The sequence below is a fragment of the Brachyhypopomus gauderio genome, chromosome 10, assembly GCF_052324685.1.
Source record: "Brachyhypopomus gauderio isolate BG-103 chromosome 10, BGAUD_0.2, whole genome shotgun sequence".
Taxonomy (NCBI): Eukaryota; Metazoa; Chordata; class Actinopteri; order Gymnotiformes; family Hypopomidae; genus Brachyhypopomus; species Brachyhypopomus gauderio.
In genome coordinates, this window is record NC_135220.1 from 13,330,147 (window position 1) to 13,349,424 (window position 19,278).

At 42.2% G+C, this 19,278-nt stretch overlaps 2 protein-coding genes and 2 long non-coding RNA genes across 4 annotated transcripts in view; 3 read left to right on the plus strand and 1 right to left on the minus strand.

Moving 5' to 3' along the window:
- Nucleotides 1–2,352: 2,352 nt before the first annotated feature.
- LOC143525548 (uncharacterized) lies at nucleotides 2,353–5,130 on the plus strand. Its single transcript, XR_013133696.1, has 4 exons — nucleotides 2,353–2,889; nucleotides 3,201–3,863; nucleotides 4,155–4,236; nucleotides 4,524–5,130. It is a non-coding gene; the product is annotated as an uncharacterized LOC143525548 (long non-coding RNA).
- A 6,970-nt stretch (nucleotides 5,131–12,100) lies between these two features.
- Nucleotides 12,101–13,911, plus strand: LOC143525551 (uncharacterized). Its single transcript, XR_013133697.1, has 3 exons — nucleotides 12,101–12,260; nucleotides 12,368–12,446; nucleotides 12,631–13,911. It is a non-coding gene; the product is annotated as an uncharacterized LOC143525551 (long non-coding RNA).
- A 97-nt stretch (nucleotides 13,912–14,008) lies between these two features.
- spp1 (secreted phosphoprotein 1) lies at nucleotides 14,009–17,542 on the minus strand. Its single transcript, XM_077019626.1, has 8 exons — nucleotides 17,402–17,542; nucleotides 16,328–16,397; nucleotides 16,063–16,119; nucleotides 15,922–15,978; nucleotides 15,697–15,750; nucleotides 15,507–15,554; nucleotides 15,013–15,309; nucleotides 14,009–14,621 (listed from the first exon to the last, which is right to left on the minus strand). The coding sequence occupies exons 2-8, from the start codon at nucleotides 16,379–16,381 to the stop codon at nucleotides 14,256–14,258; spliced, it is 933 nt and encodes a 310-aa protein (XP_076875741.1). The 5' UTR covers nucleotides 16,382–16,397; nucleotides 17,402–17,542; the 3' UTR covers nucleotides 14,009–14,255.
- Nucleotides 14,485–19,278, plus strand: part of sh3bp2 (SH3-domain binding protein 2) — a 31,748-nt gene continuing 26,954 nt past the window's right edge. The window contains exon 1 of the mRNA XM_077019624.1: nucleotides 14,485–14,636. The gene's annotated coding sequence lies outside the window, so the exon portion shown is untranslated. The remainder of the gene's footprint in view (nucleotides 14,637–19,278) is intronic.

Here is a 19,278-nt window from a genome sequence, read left to right on the forward strand (position 1 = left end):
CTATTTTTACGGTTGTGATTTGGTACACGACACGAGCATAATGCCAGGGGTCCGTATGATCAGTCAAGATGGGCATGTTTTCAACCACTTTTGGAAATAAAGGATTTCAATCATTGCGGCAGCACTAGTGGAAATTACCACAGTCACGTGAGGGGCCATTCAACTTTTATCCAAACTGCCTCAGGTTTCGGTAGCATTTTATTACAGTCCCCTGGGTCCCCAGCATTGTGTGTTGCATCTTCATTAGATTATCTAGGGTTCTCCTTGAGGAGAGTATATTTATTAAAGCCACAGAGATGCCTACAGAGTTGTAGTTTGTGCCTAAGGTTGTATGTTGCTCCTCTTGGGTTGGAACGGTGTAATACTGTGTATGTTCTTGTGAACACATCTAGAGCAGGTGGATCATCACCTTACACATTGCTTTGTGGTTTGCAGGGCTGCCATTTAAACACATAGCACAAATTAACAAACACAAATATGATTTACATATTTAATTTAATAATATGGTTTTAAAAGTATGTAATACTTAAGTAAATACAGTCAGCCTACAAGTGATTCTATATTAGAGGAAAGTGGAATGTGACCCGTGAGAGCAAATTTGGCGTAATTTAGCCTGTAATTTCTGTAATCATTCATTTTTACACTCATGTACAAATCAATTTATAGGTTCATTATTATTATTTTTTTATACAACATCAATATTATTGGATGTTGTCACAGCAAGAGTAACAAAGGATAGTGTGAATGCCTGGAAGATGTCTCGAAACTCCTAAGAGATACTGATCATTTCAGAAACAAGGTTAGGTGCTGAGATGGTATCTCGCGCAATGCTGGAATGAGGGTTTTCTGGTTATTCAAACGCACCGAGTGAACATTGTTGTCACTGGAAAAAACAATGCTAGCACCACAGGTGATAGCTATCGTCATTTTTGCAATTCAAGGTCTTTGGATTTGTATGCAAGGCAGGGTAGATTTGCATGTATACATTATTAGAAACTTGTTGATAAGTGTGAAAGGCCAAGTTCTCACAGAGTAGTGACTGTGGCCTAAAACATTGGTATATAATTATTGCATATTTTGGAGCTGAACCACCTGTTAACAACATGTGGCTCTTTGTTATCTGACCCTGACCCTAACACACGTGTTGTAGTCTAGGAAGGTAAATGTTTTGTTGTGAAGCTCAACTTTAATAGGACCGTGACAGCCATCCCACCAAATGTGTGTGTGTGTGTGTGTGTTCGTTCATGCATTCGATTTAGGCATTCAGGCATCCAATCCTGCAAACCCCACAAAATAACAGGCAGAACTATTTGTGTTAAAGTATTAGCAGTACATTTCAGCAGAGATGGGAGGTGGGTGTGGCTCGTGACTCATGGAATGAGACTCTACCTGCTCTACTCTACCTGTTCTACTCTACCTGTTCTTCTCTACCTGCTCTACTCTACCTGCTCTTTTACTGTCACTCCTTCAAAGGGTTTAGGAATGCTAAAATGTTGCAGTTGAGGAGACTGCTTATCAGCTCACTGACTAGTTCAGCCTCGGTAGCTTTTCTCACACTGAGTTTCTGAGAACATTTGTGGTGCTAAAATGTTCTGTTAGCCTAGACTATATACAGTAGGAATATTATATTTTCCTCACACTCAGATTTCTCATATTCCTGTTCTTACATTCTTCCATCACTTGGAACTATCTATCTATCTATCTATCTATCTATCTATCTATCTATCTATCTATCTATCTATCTATCTATCTATCTATCTATCTATCTAAACATAGACCTGAATTATATGTTTATTTAGAAATTATACTGGATCCTTGTAGCCAGATTGTGCTGAGTTTGTATCCTCTGGTGCGTTCATCATCATAGGATGATGTCTGCACATTATTTGGGTGGTGAGTGGGTCTCCATTCTAAACACAACTAGTGTAGTAAGTGTTGTGGCTGAAATTAATTTAATCACACAGGTGCTGGGCTTTTTACACAAATGAATGTCACTGTCTGGTTCATAATTGCCTGCAATTCAAAAAGTTGCTGAGAAACTGTGAGATACTTACTATTAAGGTTTCTTTTAGATCAAAACCATCAGGGTTTATAAATTTGTTCAGCCCTCAGTGTTCCGTAGCAAAATGCCCTTACACTTCCCACTGATGACTTCCTGGGGCGTAATAATGTAAAATAGGCTATAATAAGATACATAATGATATAGTCTCTAACTGTACACTTACAAGTTTACCTAAGTTACCTGTAAATAAACTGGTTACATATATTCCATGTCTGCTTTCATTTTGCACAATAAGTTATCTCGTAGGCGTACCTATCTTATGCGATGTATGGGTAATAACAACAGTGACACTGAAGCTTGTACCTTCCAGCCTGTAGTTCCTGGTTGATTTCAAGTTTTACCTCCACCTCGCGGAAATAAAGTAACTAGTGTAACGTCAAACAGTAGCTCGACTAAAGCAGGTTAAACAAGTTAAATAAATCCTTTGGGGGCTTTGTGTCTTTTAGTATCGTTAAGGGTCTTTTTATTTTAAAGAAATGGTTAGACTACGTATGGCTTTACAGAGCACTTGTGGTTTTAATAATCGACTGTCTCGTCTGAACATTTAAGATTGTGTTTCAGTCGTGTACAAAAAATATCAGAATAAATCCCGGGAAAAGATTTTTTTTAACGAGTCGTCGTGTTTCGTAAAAGGCGTATCCTAACGCGAAATTGACTTATCAAGGTCGCGTAAATCCTTTCCTCGTCACCGCCAGTCTCTGTCTCGCAGCAGCGCGGAGGAAGGCACGCGCCGCGGAGCAGCAGAGAACCGCGTCATTACGCTTGCAAGCGAAGGAAAACGATGGCTTCTCGTCCAGCCGTGAGCTTCTCGTTTCTGCTGTTAGCAGGTACTTTACGTTTGAATACTTATTGATTATAAGGACCAGAAATGGTTACGGTTTATTATTTTTTACAGTAAAGTTCATTGATGTGATTCGGAGTCTTAGTTAAGCTATTTAATACATAATGAGGTAGTTTTAATAGGCCTTTGATCGACTGTCTACGTTGACTGATGTATTTTTATTAAATGACAAATTGAAATGACGTAAATTAATGTAAAATGTGAACTGAGATTAGATTGTTGTTATCTACATAGTGATGTAGCATGAATACTTAAGTCTGTGTTAAGATGTATGTGTAATCATTTACTTCCTTTAAGGTTTGCTGTTACGTAGAGGTTGTGCGTCGTCATTATCATCATCAACAACAACAACATCATCATTATCATCATCATCATCATCAACAACAACATCATCATTATCATCATCATCATCATCATCATCATCATCATCGTCAACACAAGTCTTTACTAACAGCTCGTCTACAGCAGCTGCGTTAGAGACAACAAATAAATCTGTATCTAACTTCACATTTGAGGACAGGAACCAAACAATCACAACTGTATTAACTGTTACCAGTTCCCCTCAAAATTTGACGACAACTGAGCCAACGGTAGCAACTTCTGTAGCTACATTTACCAGTGCCATTACCATGCACAGTTCACAGACTACAGAAAATACCACTTTAAATAATGCAAATAATGCAACCAATGGGACATCTCCCCATCCAAGCACACCAACACAACACTCAAGCACAGTGACTACAACCACTTCCACCACAGCAGTGTCCACGACAATGACATTTGGAACAAATCTTGATACTAACACAACATTTACAACAAAACCTCAGCTGCTCATTTCGACAATTAGTACGAGGACAAGGACAGTTGTGACACCATCGACGGAAAAGCCGTTTCCTACCACGGAGCACAACGCATTCAAAAAGAATGTTCACGATAACGTACCTGAGGCCCGGAGCTCAGGTAATTCACATGTTAACCTGTGGTCTTTATGTTTCATATATATTTAATCTGAATCCTGTTTTTCTGAGAATTAAAGGAGAAAAGGTTTTGAAAGAATGGCCAAATTGCTGAATAAATCTCATAACAAATTGTCCATACAGGACATCATATTTATGGACAATTTTAAGAAATTTGTTCAACAAAATGCTTGTGAACTTATAAAAAAAATGAAGAAGTAGAATTTGCCAGCCTAACAAGAACGGTTCTTCAACCATGTTCTAAAAAACGTCTGTTCTTTTGTTCCCTTTACAGTAAATGTAGCTGGCGTGGTCATCGGGTCCATTGCTCTTATGGTAGTAGTTGTATTGCTTGGAGTCTATTACTTCAAAATAAGGTAAGTGAGATAATATAGCAAGTATTACATGTAGTCTTCATTTTGCTGTATTATAGGGAAATAGTTAAGCCCCTGTAAGGTTCTGAAAGATTATATCAGGTTCATCTTATTCAGCCGTTGCCTTATACACGTGTGTGCACTCCTGTGGAGGTTTTGATAGCATTCCACAAGTTGCAGGTTGCATAATAGATACCAGTAGATGCTATGACATAGGCAGACCGCAAAGAATGAATAAGCCATAAAGTTATGGATTAACGACTGTTTTGTGTGCTCTCTGCATGTGACAGGCGCCCAACCTACGGCCGACTGCTGGATGATACAGAGTCCAGATCAGTGGGCAGTTTCTTCAACCCTGTGTTCGAGGCCTAGGTGCTTGTCCACTACTGATCCTGTGTCAGATTTGGAATACAGTGGCTACTGCTGTGACTGACCAGACACCGTCTGCCTGTTTTGATGTACTGTCTGCTGCCAAGACAATAAATGTGTTATAATGCGATTACAGAGGCCCAAACCACTAACTGTGAGCTGCGAGTTTTCTTAGAAGTGAGTAATTAGATCTGAAGTAACAAATCAAATATGGGATTGTAAGGCAGTTTATGTATTTAATTATAGATACTGTGATTGTGTACATTTACACATACTATCTCTGTTCTAAAGTTCTGTTCTCTGTTCTGTGGTTGAATTGTCATATTGACAGATGTTTCTCAGGGCCCTTGACAAAAACTGTCAAACCTGGTGGTGTATCACAGAAACATGAAACATGCTTTTGGTGAAACACATGAAGTCGTTTTGTTTCTTGTCATCTTAATGATGGTCCTCTAGTCTCTGGACAGAGACTCTGTTGCATGGTGATGTCTTTCTGAGATGTTTTGCTGAATACATTTGCTAAGCACCGTGCTGCTGTCAGTGTGCCATCTTCATAAACTCTGAATCACAGCTACTCTCTGCCTGCCGACCCCGCATTCATCTTGAGGAAAGCTTCTGTGCTGCACTCCAGGCATTTGGGAGTCATTTTTAGGCCTTAAAAAAACACAGATCAGAGTTTTATTCGCCTGCCAATATAATGAGAAGGATTACTGGGTAGAGCAGTTCCATATGAGGATGGTCAAGGGTGTTATTAGGGACTAAAATAAACCTCTAAGCAAGAGGAGGAGGTACAACATCTGGCTGTGTTTGGTCTGTGTTTGGTTCCAGCAGTACTGTAGTAGATCAGTGATGTGATAGACAGATTTTTAAAATCGTGTTATTCCTAATAATACCTACGGAACAGGGTGTTCAGTGGCCACCTCTGCTTCCTGCTTGTGTTAACTTTGAGCTCGGCTTCAAAACCACACAAACACGTCAACAGGTCAACTTACCGGAACAAAGAGCTAAGCTAAACAAGGTTGTATACTGTAGCACTATGATTGAACAAATTTATTTGGTTGTTAACTCTTGTCAGCAATCTCTACACATATAGAAAGGAGGCTCAGTTACTGTCTTAAGCAGCTCTGCAGTAGGTACAGCTGAAAGTGGTTGAGTAAATCATGCTTTTCACACATGCACCACACACCATCGTCATCTTCATTTCCTTCCTTCCTGTATGTCACGTATGACCATGCCCCCCTCTCGTAGCTGTCACTCCGAGTTCCCTCATGTCTGTGTCCCGTGCCTGTTGTTCCCGCCCCACTCGGTTATCTTGTGATTCCCTTGTGTATTGCCACGCCCCCGTGTCATTGTTATCACCTGTCCCTCGTTAAATGTCATTGTATAAAAGTCCCAGTATTCCCCCTGTCTGGTATCCATGGTTTTGTTTGTCTGCTTTCGTGTTGCCTTGTTCATCCAGTTACCCTGTCTTGTCCAGTTATGTCGCTCAGTGTTTCTTGTTCTGACTCCCTCGATGGTTTGACCCAAGCATTCCTTCTCGACCCTGATTTTGGTATTCCCTTTATTAAATCTCGCTCTTCTCAGCATTTGTGTCTGTCTCCTCGCTCCGTTGCTTATGCAACGTTACACTGTATTGTATTTGAAACTTGGTTTGGTCTATAAAATGAATTACAGGTCCTCAAAAAGCACAGGTGTTTCCATATATATATATATATATATATATATATATATATATATATATATATATATATATATATATATATATATATACAGAGCCGGAGTGGCTAATCGGGAGATTTGGGAGGATTCCCGATGGGCCGGATCATGTCAATCTCTAGTTTGGGCCGATTGGGATGGAAAAATTATTTTGGGATTTGGGCATGAAACTCCCGGGCTGAAAAAGTGGCCCACTCCGGCCCTATATATATATATATATATATATATATATATATATATATATATATATATATATATATATATATATATATACAGTTGCAATCAGAAATATTCAACCCCCTCAACTCCAAAGACATTATAGAGATGTGGATGAAAGACTGACAATAAATGACAAAATTAAACAACATTAAACAACAAACAGTATTTATTAATACATATTTGAGTTATTTTGACAACAGAAGTTGACTTAACTTTAAAGTTCAAGTGAAAAATGTAACTCCTTGTACACATGTGCATGTGCACTATTATTCAACCCCCTGCTTCAATACTTTGTGGAGCATCCTTTAGCTTTTATAACTTCCAACAAACGTTTTTGGTAAGTACTAACAAGCTTCTTACACCTCTCAATTGGAATCTTGGCCCATTCTTCACGTGCAAAAGCCTCAAGTTCAGTGATGTTTGATGGCTTCCGTGCTGCAACTGCCTTCTTTAAATCCCACCAAAGATTTTCAATCGGGTTTAGATCTGGGGACTGAGAAGGCCACTCCAGGACATTCCATGATCTTTTTCTCAACCAAGCTTTGGTTGACTTGGAGGTGTGCTTGGGATCATTGTCTTGCTGGAAGGTCCAATGATTGCCAAGGTTTAATTTGTCAACAGATGCCATCACGTTCCTCTTTTAAATGGCCTGGTATTTCTGAGAATCCATGATGCCAGGTACACAATCAAGAGTACCAGTTCCTGCTGCAGAAAAACAGCCTCACATCATCAATTACTCACCTCCATGCTTGACTGTGGGGATGGTATTCTTCTGGCCGTAAGCCTGGCCTTTCGCACGCCAGACATACCGTTGGTCCATATGTCCATACAGTTCCAGTTTGGTTTCATCAGTCCATAGAACTGTCTCCCAAAACTCTGTAGCCTTATCCAAATTCCTCCTGGCATATTCTAGTCGACTTTTGATGTTCCTTGTGGTTAAGAGTGGAGTGCGTCTTGGAGTCCGGCCATAAAGTCCTCTTTTATTCAGTGTACGTCTTATAGTTGCTACTGAAGCACTTGTTCCAGCCTTCATCAGGTTATTCTGTAGGTGTCTTGCACTCACACGGGGATTTTTCTTAGTTGTCCTGACTAAGTTGCTAAGGGCCCTTGATGAAATTTTGGGTTTTCTTCCACGGCCAGGCAGGTTTGCAACTGTTCTATAAGTTTTAAACTTCCTTATAATGCTCCCAATGGTGTCTCTTGGGATGTTATATTTTTTGGAAATCTTCTTATACCCAAGTCCCTTTAGGTGCAATGAAATAATCTCCTCTCTCAGCTTTTGTGGAATCTCCTTTGTCTTTCCCATGATTGCAACTCACCTTGAATTCCTTCATGGGTGGGGTTTATATATGCATCAAAGCTGAAGCAAATGAAGGATCTGTAACGCTGGGGTGCAGTGGGAAGGACGAGACACGGATCCTTGCATACGCAGCCAACGTCACTGCTTTATTGAAGTTTGTGTTGCGCAATACGCGCACAGAAAACACTGACGCAGACGACGTAGACACACGCCCACAGGGAGGGGTCCGGAGCTGTTCCGTGACAGAACCCGCCACCAGGGGCTCGCTACTCCCGGAGCGTCCGGCGCAGCTGGAATACCCCGAACCTACACCGACGGGCAGGTCCGGAGCCGCTGGTCTACGAGCCTCCGAGAGCCGTCACCCCCGACGGCAGGACCGCCACGAACCCCCTAAAACACCCTCCCTGGGAAGACGGGGGAAAACACGTTAGACACACTCAACGGGACGTTCACCAACACACAGACTGGCACACTGACACACAGAGGCACGAAAGGGAATAACGGATTGGGCACACATACGGGAAGACTTACGAACACAGGCACACACAAACATGGAACAGGCGCCCAGCTACGCGCCAAGACGAGAGCCCAGAGGAGCGAGAGATCGGGAGCTGCGGGCACCTTTCCACCTCCAGCCGTAGCTGCAGCTCCTCCACTGGGTGCTGCGCGGCCGGCTGACGTGCCGGGTGCTGCGCGGCTATGCGGACGGTCCCCCTCAGTCTCCATGTCCTCCCCCTCTTCTCCTTGGCTCCAGTCCATGGGTCGCTCCGGGCTGTCACCCCAGGCACAGTCCATGTCGCTGTTACTGGAGCGGTCGGAAGAGGGGGTCCACTTCCCCTTCGTGGTCTCGACCGAAAGTTCAGAGGGGGGGAGGCTCTCCTCGTCCTCTCCGCTACCGGAGCCCTCGGACGGAGGGTAGTCTCCACCGTAGCCCACGGTGGAGACGTCGTCCAACGACGGAGGGTAGTCCTCTCCACCGTAGTCCACGGTAGAGACGTCGTCCAATGACGGAGGGTAGTCCCCTCCACCGTAGTCCACGGTGGAGACACCGTCCAACGACGGAGGGTAATCCTCTCCACCGTAGTCCGGCTCCGACTACTCGCCTGAGGAGTCCCCCTCCTCCAGCTCGCTCTCGGGGTTCCTCATCAACCCGCAGAGCTCAACGGCGTGGACCCGCAGGGGTGAGGGCTCCCTGGAGGACGAGGGGTGATACACCCTCCATATTCGCACCGCCTCCTGGCGGAGCCCCTCCGCCACCTCGGGGTTCAGGTGCTTCCGAGCGTGACGCAGCAAGGACGCACATACCGGGTCCCCCTCCAGCTGCGCCAGCGTAGGCGTGGTCTTGTCCCGCGGGGGCTGGTGTTCCTCTACTCCACGGCCACCCTCTGGTGGCGTACCCGTCTCGTGCCACTCGAGGACGCCGACCCGTATGGGCGAGCTTCCCCGTGAAGACGAGGGCGAAATGCGGTGATGCCGCTTGCTGGGTTTCTTCTTCCCCTTCTTGGACTTGGGCTTATAGCCGGGCATTGTCCTGGTGTCTCAACGCGGCTTGTCGTTCTGTAACGCTGGGGTGCAGTGGGAAGGACGAGACATGGATCCTTGCATACGCAGCCAACGTCACTGCTTTATTGAAGTTTGTGTTGCGCAATACGCGCACAGAAAACACTGAAACTCACACACACATGTAACGTGCAAACTAAAGACACGACACTGCGCAAACACACATTAAATAGACAAACTACATGAGCCCCGAGTGATTACGAGACGGGCCACAGGTGGGACGAATGAACACACGCAGACACAACCACACCCACGAGGATCCACAGACGCAGACGGCAAGACGCAGACGACGTAGACACACGCCCACAGGGAGGGGTCCGGAGCTGTTCCGTGACAGGATCATTATAGAGTTCTCAAAGGCTTAGTTATGTTTCAACTCCACTTTAGTCCATAAAACCTGTCAGAAAGCTTTAAAAACAACAATATTATATAGGGGTTGAATAATTGTGACATGGCTATCTTAAGAAAATATACTGTTACACACAAATACTATATCATGCATTTTCTGTTCTGATTTTATGTATCACTCAACTCATAAAAAGAAGTCATCCAAAGCAGAATCTTGCTATTTGAAAAAGCATATATTGATAAATCCTTAATATCTTTGGGGGGTTGAATATTTTTTTGATTGCAACTGTGTATATATATATATATATTACACTAGATGGCGGTAGAACAGCCGTGTTACAGGAAGCACAGCACGGCTGTTGTACCGCCATCTAGTGGTATGTGTGTGGAGGGCCCAAACATGAAAAAGCCCGTAGTTATATTAGCAAATAAAAGTGAAACTAGCTGACAGGATAGGCGTATATGAGAATATCAGAATATGTATATGAAGCTGCTTATGTCAGTCTTTAAGGTGAGCTAAGATGAGAGGTATAAGGATGGATTTTTGTTTAAAATACATGACATTAAGTGTGTGAGCTTGCTGTACTAGCATGATGTTGAAACACAGACAATGGCACACAGCACCTTTGAGTTCAATATCAATTTCAACCAGGAGGTGTCAGCAGTTTCTGTTGGGCAAAGCAAGGCGAGTGAATCGTTTTCAGACTTCTCTGCTCAATCCCGCTGTGATGTGTTATGTATGTTAGGAAAACCACAACCTAATTAGAGATGGGTGGGGCCAAGAGTGGTGAAGTGCACTTCAAAAACGCTCAGAGTGAATTTCAGGAGAGAGAGAGAGAGAGAGAGAGAGAGAGAGAGAGAGAGAGAGAGAGAGGGAGAGAGGATGAGAGATACCCCAAAAGATTTGGTTCTACAAAGTTTTGATATGCACAACACACTTTTCAAATGTTTATTTGGTTAAAATAAATTTAGTTTTTTATTCCACTTCACAATTATGTGCTATTTTGTGTTTGTCTATCACTTTAAATCTATCACTTTAATACTTTTGCAAGCCACTGTACTGTGGAAGGGATTAGAACCCCTATTGTTTTTATAATTCTTTAACAGATCATATACTTTATGAGTTGATGGATTGATAAATTGATTTTTTCTGACTAATATTTTATAGACTGGCACTCAAGGCCAGGCTAAAGTGTACTCTGGCCTCGGATGACTGCATCAGTGTACAAGTGTCATGACATGGTCAAACCTGTATTGTTAAATTTCCTCCTTTTATAGTGGAAGTGGACTAATCTGATAACTTCAAATACTGCCTATCAAAGTCAATTCAACTTGCCAGTATTGCCAATTGATGATTTACACCCCAATCAGAATTAGTCCTCTTTACCCATCTGTGCAGTGATCACTAGGGTGCTGTGGGACACATGCCCAGAGTGGTGGGTATCCCCAACACCCAGGAAGCAGTTGTGGTTAAGTACCTTGCTCAAGGGCACCTCAGTCATGGGAATCTACGTGATCTTTCTCTTTACCTCAGAGATGATGCACGTAGTGGGGGTTTAATCATAAACATCAGATAGCACACAGTCACTGAATCACTAACCTCAGTTAAGAAAGCATTTTGTGTCATCTTTGTACTTACGGTAATGACAAACTTCATACCCTTGACGTCTTCAGATGTAGTTACTCTTTAACCTTGTCCAAAATCATGCAGCCAAGTATGTCCAAGATCCAGGCCACTAACTGCTGAATGCAGTAATTCTGAATGGTCAGTAAGTCTTTGTAGTTTTCTGACAATATTTTCTTAATAATTTTCTGAACATTTTATTAAACTTCCTTTGTAAACTGTTTAACTCAGTAACAGTATGAGAGGGAAATATGCTCTTCAGTTGATTTCAGAAGGTACGATGAAAATTGTTTAGCATAGCAAGCATTTCACATAAAAAACTGCGATTTGTTTGCGGGCTGTAACCACACTGTACCCAGGCAGCTGTATGCAGTATCTCTGTGGTGGCGCCAAGCAAATTATCTTCCTAAAGTATATCGCAGAAATGCTGTGGAAAGAACAGAAATGCTGTGGAGAGAGCAGAAATTAAGTTCTCATGTGTTTTGTTTTTGTTCCCTTTGTTTTAGACACCAAACAGTACTCGAGCACAATGGTGCTGGTGATTTAAACTGATGTGCGGATTGCCACACACTAATTACAGAGATTTGGCAATGACCATGTGTGTGTGTGTGTGTGTGTGTGTGTGTGTGTGTGTGTGTGTGTGTGTGTGTGTGTGTGTGTGTGTGTTTGTGTGCGCACGTGCGTGTGTGTGTGGGGAGGGGGGGTGTTGGGGAAGAGGATGTTGCTCAAAGCTGTGTATTCACGCAGCCTCTCTCACTCATCTGTCTGGACACATTCTTGTCTGACCCAGCCCCTGACTTACTCACCAGTGGTTGTTATATCCGCTGCAGCACCACTGATAATCTGTATAAACCAAGACACTAGTAAACCTGGACTCAGGAGTGAAACGAGGTAATTCAATACACAAACGACAAATGTGTCCTGCATTTTGTGTTTACCTCTGTTTGTGCTATATGGTATAAACTGGATAATTATGAACTGAGACCATTTTTGTGCAGGCGACTCTCTGCGTGAAAGATGTGGACCATTCGGACAGCACTATTAGTCTCTCTTGTGGGGCTGGTTTTCTCCAAGCCAGTAAGTTAACATTCAGCTATTCAACTGCCTGTGCCTATGTTATCTTTCTAGGTCTAAGTATAATGTGTGTTCTGCCTGTACGCTACAGATACACCTCCAGGGTAGAGTTTCAATGCAGTTGCATGTTTTATTAAAGGGTAAAATGTCATGATTTGTGCTCATACTATTCAAATCCGTTCCACAGTTTAATTCGTGGAATAAACGTCCAAAGATTAGTGGGCACTTCCAGATGTCTGACTCCACAGAACTGGATGAAGTGCGGGACACGGACAGCTCACGGTCATCTGAGGAAAGTGAGTCCTCTGAGTCCGCGGGGGCTCGATCGAATGAATCCAGTGGGTCTGTATCCAGTGCCTCAACGTCTAACGAATCTGCATCCTCTGAGGAGAACGTCTTCACCACTGCTCAGCCAAGCACCACCCTCAGTAGCACTACAAGACAGCTGGTCACCACATCTGGGGATATCACGTGCTTCACTGTGAATATGACAACTGAGGCTAGAGGTGATAACTGAAGTGATTTCTCAAACAACACTCCATTCTTGGTATAAAAATGTTCAGATTTGACATGTTAAAGAAATCCTTATGAATGTTTACCCATGCTTTGCAAATGCACTGTTCAAGCACTTCTGATTTTACTAAATTTTTTCTTTGCTGAGTATATTTTTGTCTTTTGTTGACAAAAACCCAGCAGTGAAGTAAACTGAGATGAAGACAGTTTGACAGTAGAGACGTGGAAATGTCAATACATGCAATTTACTATATAGCTTACATATAATGCACAGCACAGTGGTATCTATCTCAGAGACTTTATTTGACCTGTCACCTTAAATTCCAATAAAAATATAATTGTTATATATACATCTGCGTGTATACATATATGCTTTGTTCTTGGTGTATACAAATGACGACAATGGCAAGCTATCCTCGATTCCGATCATTTATATAAGGATCACAGTGCCCCCTTGTGGCGGCGGACAAGACTCTCGGTGATTTTGTTGTACTTTTGCTCGCTGCGTTTGCTACATCGTCAGCTTCTGTGAATTTATGGGATTTTTTTTATTTTTCCATCACTAAAATCTACTGTCGCTAAACTAAAAATGATGACTAAACACGGTGCCAACTGGTTACTGCTCAACCAACGAAGGCTGAAAGAATGCTTAAAATTAATTATTCAAGAGTGATTTATTTAGACACCACAGCTGCCTAGGGATTAAAAATAAAAAGCCTGTCTGCTTTTCTTCAATGCATAGGGCTGATGTGACTCTTATTTTAAATATGGCGTGAATAAACTTGCTGACTTCGATAAACGTCTGAAGCTCAGGCTTGTAATTTAAATCAAACGTTAAGTTTTGAGGCGGAAGCTAATTGTGAGGTTAGCATACAATGGCTTTCCCCTGAGAGTGATAAAGGATGTATTCACGCGTTGTTGGTTTCACTATCTTTACTGTTTGTAATTCCGCTTGTCTTTTTTTTAAACATGCAAGTTTAAATATGAATAATGCTGTAGACTTTATTCATGAGGAACAATTAAAAAAAACTTTTTCGAATCAAAACAAAATTTATTCATAAATGATAAAGCACAATACACGATAGAATAAAATATTGTACATAAAGATACTGTAAATAATTGTGCAAATGTTTGTTTAGAAGAGACTGTTTCTTTACAGGTAGCATAACGCAATCACAGCCATACACCAGGCTTGTCTGAACTGTATCGTGGCTTTCTGTTACTTATTTCCCTCACATACAGTTAAAGCAAGTCACGTGGCACCACGACAGACACGATGATCCGAGCTCTTCCGTCTGTTTATTTCGCGATAACAACGTCGGGGGACTCGCTCGTGACCTCCGCGGTTCTCTCATCCGAGTCGCTCTCCTGGCTCTCCAAGGACTCGCTGTCGTCGACAGCGCCGGGTGTGGCCGTCACCTCCTCGCTGCTCCGGTCTGACTCCTCCGTCTCCTCCTGGCTGGCGCTGGCGCTGGCGCTCTCGCTCGCGCTGGCGCTCGCGCCCTCGCCGGCACTTGCGCCATCATTCTCGAGTGGCTCTCCAGGTGAGGCCCCCTGCCTATTGCTGGGATCTTCGTACTCAAGTCCACTGGTGGCCTCCAGACCTTGGCTCTCCTCTGGGGTGCTGGTGTCCCCTTCCAGCACTTCATTGTGCACCTGCAGAGCCTAAGAACCCAAGAGGTACATTTTTTTTACCCCACACAGTGTTTCCTATTATTAGTGTTTAGACTTGAGAGTCATTGCTAATGTTACCGCACATTTAGAATGACCCATACTAGGTCTAGGCCATGCAATTCTATACTGATGTCATTATACCCGAATGGGGCAACTTTCTGCAATGAGCAAGTTGTCTCAGGTTGTCAAGTTTTGCATGTGCCCACGATACATAAAAGTATAAGTTAAGTCCTAATTCTTAATATTCTAGGATGAAGGGACTTTGAAGAAAAGTTTGGAAAGAAGGCATGCTATTTAACGGAGGAGGCCAACCCCCTTTTGGTGACTAAGTCTGGCAGAACCAAGAACTTTAAAATCAATTACACCAGCGGTGCCTGATTACCTTGTGCACTTTCAGATGTTTTTCCACATCGTTGGCATACTGGCCATCATGGACAGGTGTCTTCTTGCTGAAGCTATTCTTCCCCTCCATTGGGTCAGATCCATAGGTCTTGTAATAAGAAGGTTCTTTCCCAGTGTCATCCACATAGATGATTGTCTTCTTGTAGTCAACGGGGTATCCCATGCTGTCCCCACGTCCATTGTCCACGACGGGGGCTTGAGTTGGGTCCACTGTCGCTGGTGGGGCAGACGTGGTCTCAGTCACTGCAGTCTCTTCACTCTCGCTGGAGTCTGTGTCCTGAACACACAACACTCAATCTGAGTCCTCAGCTAAGTGCAGTTATATTTCTGCATTTTACTGGACTTTGTTTTATTAACTGATAAGGACTCTTATGTCAGAAGCAGATCTGTAAAAGAGAGTGTTGTATATATAACAGACAGTGCTGTATCTCTAAATGAAGATGTCGTAACAACATGCGCCGAAGTGGGACTCACTGCATCTTCCGTGTCTGTGCCCTCTGTATCCGAATCTGTGTCGGCCTCCTGCAAATGGTGAAACAAGACAGTGAGAGTCATTCAGGCAGCAGCAGCATGCCCAGACCAACAGAGAGCCGTTTGTGTCTTTTATTATGAAGTGCGGCTTTGCAGTGCTGTGCCATGCGGTCGTGAGGATGAGCCTGTTTACCTCGTCTTCATCCGAATCATCAGTGTTCTCATCCAGTCCTGTTGCTTTCATGGCCTGAAACAAGCACCCCACTCGCAAATGTGAGAAATTGAAATAGCCACTTTAAGATATGGCACAAAAACTATTATCACATATTTGACGTGCTTTGAGGAAGATGCATTAATTTGAATGCTGCAAGATGATAGAAGAGTGTGTAGGTGTGAGCACTTGGGGCTGAGGATTTACCTGTACAGGTGCTGCCTGGGCTGGTTTGGCAGGGGCTTTCTGCAAGAGTAGAGGAGGCTGTGTGTGGGATTGATAACAGATCATTAGATTTGCAGCTTTTAAAAAGGAGCACATATACATTTCAGTGAGAAACTAAGTTACCCGTTTGACAACTGTCTGTTCTTCAGAGCTCTCTGAGCTACTTGCTGAACGTTTCACCTGTGGCAAAGACACATAATGGAATGGAGGGTTTATGGAATGGATAAATCTTATCCTTAGTTTATTAAAACATTAAGATACATTTTTGGTCTTGATGCCTTGTAGATGCCTTGAAAGTCTCTCTTGTAGTGTCAAACTCTGGCATGATTTTAGCACCACTCGTAGTTATTGCTGATAAGACATGAGAGTGGGTTTGCTCAGAACTTACAGGATGACAGTAGACTATAGTGAAGAGGAGCATGAATACAATCACAGCCTTCATCTTCTTCAGAGGTTTTCTGTGAGAAAAGATCATTAATGATAATTACATGTTTACATAATCACTTATGAAGTACATTATGTTGTGCAAACGTCCTTCCACACAAGCAGAGTCTCCATAATGTTGTGGGACTCCATGTCGTGTCGGGTGATCTTGGAGAAATGTAAACCCACTATAGGTCCCTGAGTAATGCACAGCAGACGCAGTGAGAAGTAAAAAATTACACTTCCATATGTAGGAAGTTCAAATGTGTTTATTAGGAGCATCATCCTGAGTTAATTATAACTCATAATGATGCTACTAATAACAGGCTTAATGAGCTTGGACTGGGTACCTGTTCACTTTTCAGCAAAGAACAAACCCTGTTCTTCTGGCACATGCCCATATCATGTAGTCCATTACATTTTGGCAGGCAGTATAAAAAGCATTTCCTGGTCTAACTGCAACCAGCCTTCACCATGAAACATCTCCCATTTTCCATCTTAGCCACGATAACATCACAGAAAGTACAAGCCTAGCTGCTGAGTGTTTAGCTACACCTATAATGATCTTCTTGCAGCATGTAATTCATGAGTTATATGTAGGCAGCTGGCGGCCACAGAAGTCCAGATCTAGAATGCCTTAAGTTATATTTTGGAAAAGGTTCTAGTTTCTCATTACATTCTCTAGTATAGCAGGTCAAGGTCTTACATTTTTGTCACAGAAGAGTAAACATGCAATATGACATGAAACAGCAAAAGGTGAGAAGAATGTTGTTATTATTAGTATTATTGGAATTAATATTGTTATCATTATTATCATTAGTATATATTCATTGTTGTCAGTTTGCAGGATTTGATGTTTTATGTCGCAATAAATGAGGCAACTGGTAGTTATGTGCCTTTGACAACTTCCTTTTCTTCCGGTCTTTATACAATAAACTTGTTGTATTGTACCAATTGCCATAAAGCAATTAAAACATGCTTACCACTTTACTTTGCTGTATTTCTAATGGTCAAAGAGTGAATTAATGTTGCAGCTTACCTGTGCCTAGGGCAGCTTTGAACCTGATGCTCTTGATGGCTGCGGGTGCAGTGGGTAGATCGGTATTCTCCAGGTTTATGATGGGGGGCTTGCTTAGTGTGGCTTTTAAACCCTGCTGACTGTGTAGCCAGCCAATCACACTGCAGCCTGTGATGTCATGACGTTTACCACTGGTGTCCCACCTTTATTCTCCCACTCTTCCTGTGGGCTCTGTGGCCAGTCAGAACAGACATTTGTTACCAGGCATGACAAGCTAGAAAAAAGGGGGATTCATCCTGGACTCTTTTCAGCAGAATAGACATTTTTGGACGTTTTGTGAAATACCACATTTTGTGGCAGCAGGAGTTATTCTGACTGTACAGTGCAGTGACTGTGTAAAATTCCATTTGGTGTTCTTACACCTACACCCCTGCCTCAACTTCCTTCGTCTTCCTCTTTGATTGCTTAAATGTATGCTAAATTGGCTATATATCTTATTTGTAAATTATAAATGTTAAAAATTAATGCAGAATGCAAAAATGTCAATGAGAACTTGAACTTGATAGCATCAAATGCAATGTGATAGAAATTATCCAAAGACCTGTAAAGTGTGACACAGTTGTTTTTGAACTTTGAATATTTTCCTTCTGGAGCTGCAGAGTAAAACGTTTGTTCTGACATTCTCTTATCTTAGAACAGATTTCACATGTAGCGTTAAAAAAAAAAACAGGGTACTGATTATAGGACTGAATCACAACGAGTTACGTTTTCCTTTGCCTATTTTTACCATTCATTAACATTAATAACATTCTGGGACTCAGAATAAGGGCTTCAGCTTGTGGACTGTTTAATTAGGCCTATCTGAGTAAATTCAGCATTGCTTTTACATTGTGGCTATAATTATACCATACGTTTTGCCATAAGATTCATTTTATTTTTTTAAAACAGTAAAAAGTTTAAACAAATTTTTCAAATCTATTGCTCATAACGACAGCCTGATAAATTATTATCATGATGAACAACTGCTTGGCTAGGTGTGTTATCTCACTGATTATTGGAAATGTCAAGTTACTGAACAATGTTCGGAATTACATAGTACTGTTTATTGTATGGAATAGAATAAGGAACCAGGCTGTGGTGCTTTTCAGAACTCTACATCATATTTTTGCAATAAACTGAAAGGTCATTAAATTAAAGAAACAGTTGTAAGTGCATATTAGCACATTCCCGTGAATCACATCCCTGTGATGGGCTGTACCTTAAGGGAAAGGTGTTTGTTAAGTTTTAATGCAGTCTCCTGATCTTCAACAGTAGAAACAATCGTGAGGAGAACTTCGTCAGACGTGCTAATCTTAGGTTGTCTACTGGAAATACTGACGTCTGGATACGTCAAGGCATGTTGCATTGCATTAGATTCTTGTTGAACCGAGGCAGAAAAAAGAAGAAATGTTTTCATCAAGTCTTGTGTCTGGACTTTTCGAATGTTAAAATAAGCATATCGCTGTCCTGGCCGCCAAACCACCCGCGGTTCACAGGCGATTAACACAACCACACAGACACCACCGCAAGATTACCCAAACTTTCCCATTCTTTTGGGCAGTTATCAAGTAAACACACTAGTGTGTGGTTCACGGCATGTGATCTGCAGTCCAGTCTTTTGAATCAAGATCAATGCATGGAACAAAATGACTTTCCATTTGGCTTTTTTGGGGGGCAGCTCAGATCAGACACATCTCCTATAGGCATGACTTGATAACATAATTAGAACATAATTTGATCTCTATTAGACGACACTGATACATTTGCAAAACAATTTATACCAGCGTTGTTTTATCTCGTTAGACCATCTAAAAACTGAATCGCACATACACTTCAGTGAAGTACACCACTTCATGTTA

Excerpts from the sequence above, each read along its gene's own strand:
- spp1 (XM_077019626.1), bottom strand. The coding sequence starts at position 16,381 with ATGAAGGCTGTGATTGTATTCATGCTCCTCTTCACTATAGTCTACTGT. Across the intron at positions 15,979-16,062 it reads AACAGACAGTTGTCAAACGG|CCTCCTCTACTCTTGCAGAA; the intron begins GTAACTTAGTTT and ends TCCCACACACAG. Across the intron at positions 14,622-15,012 it reads AACATCTGAAAGTGCACAAG|GCTCTGCAGGTGCACAATGA; the intron begins GTAATCAGGCAC and ends TTGGGTTCTTAG.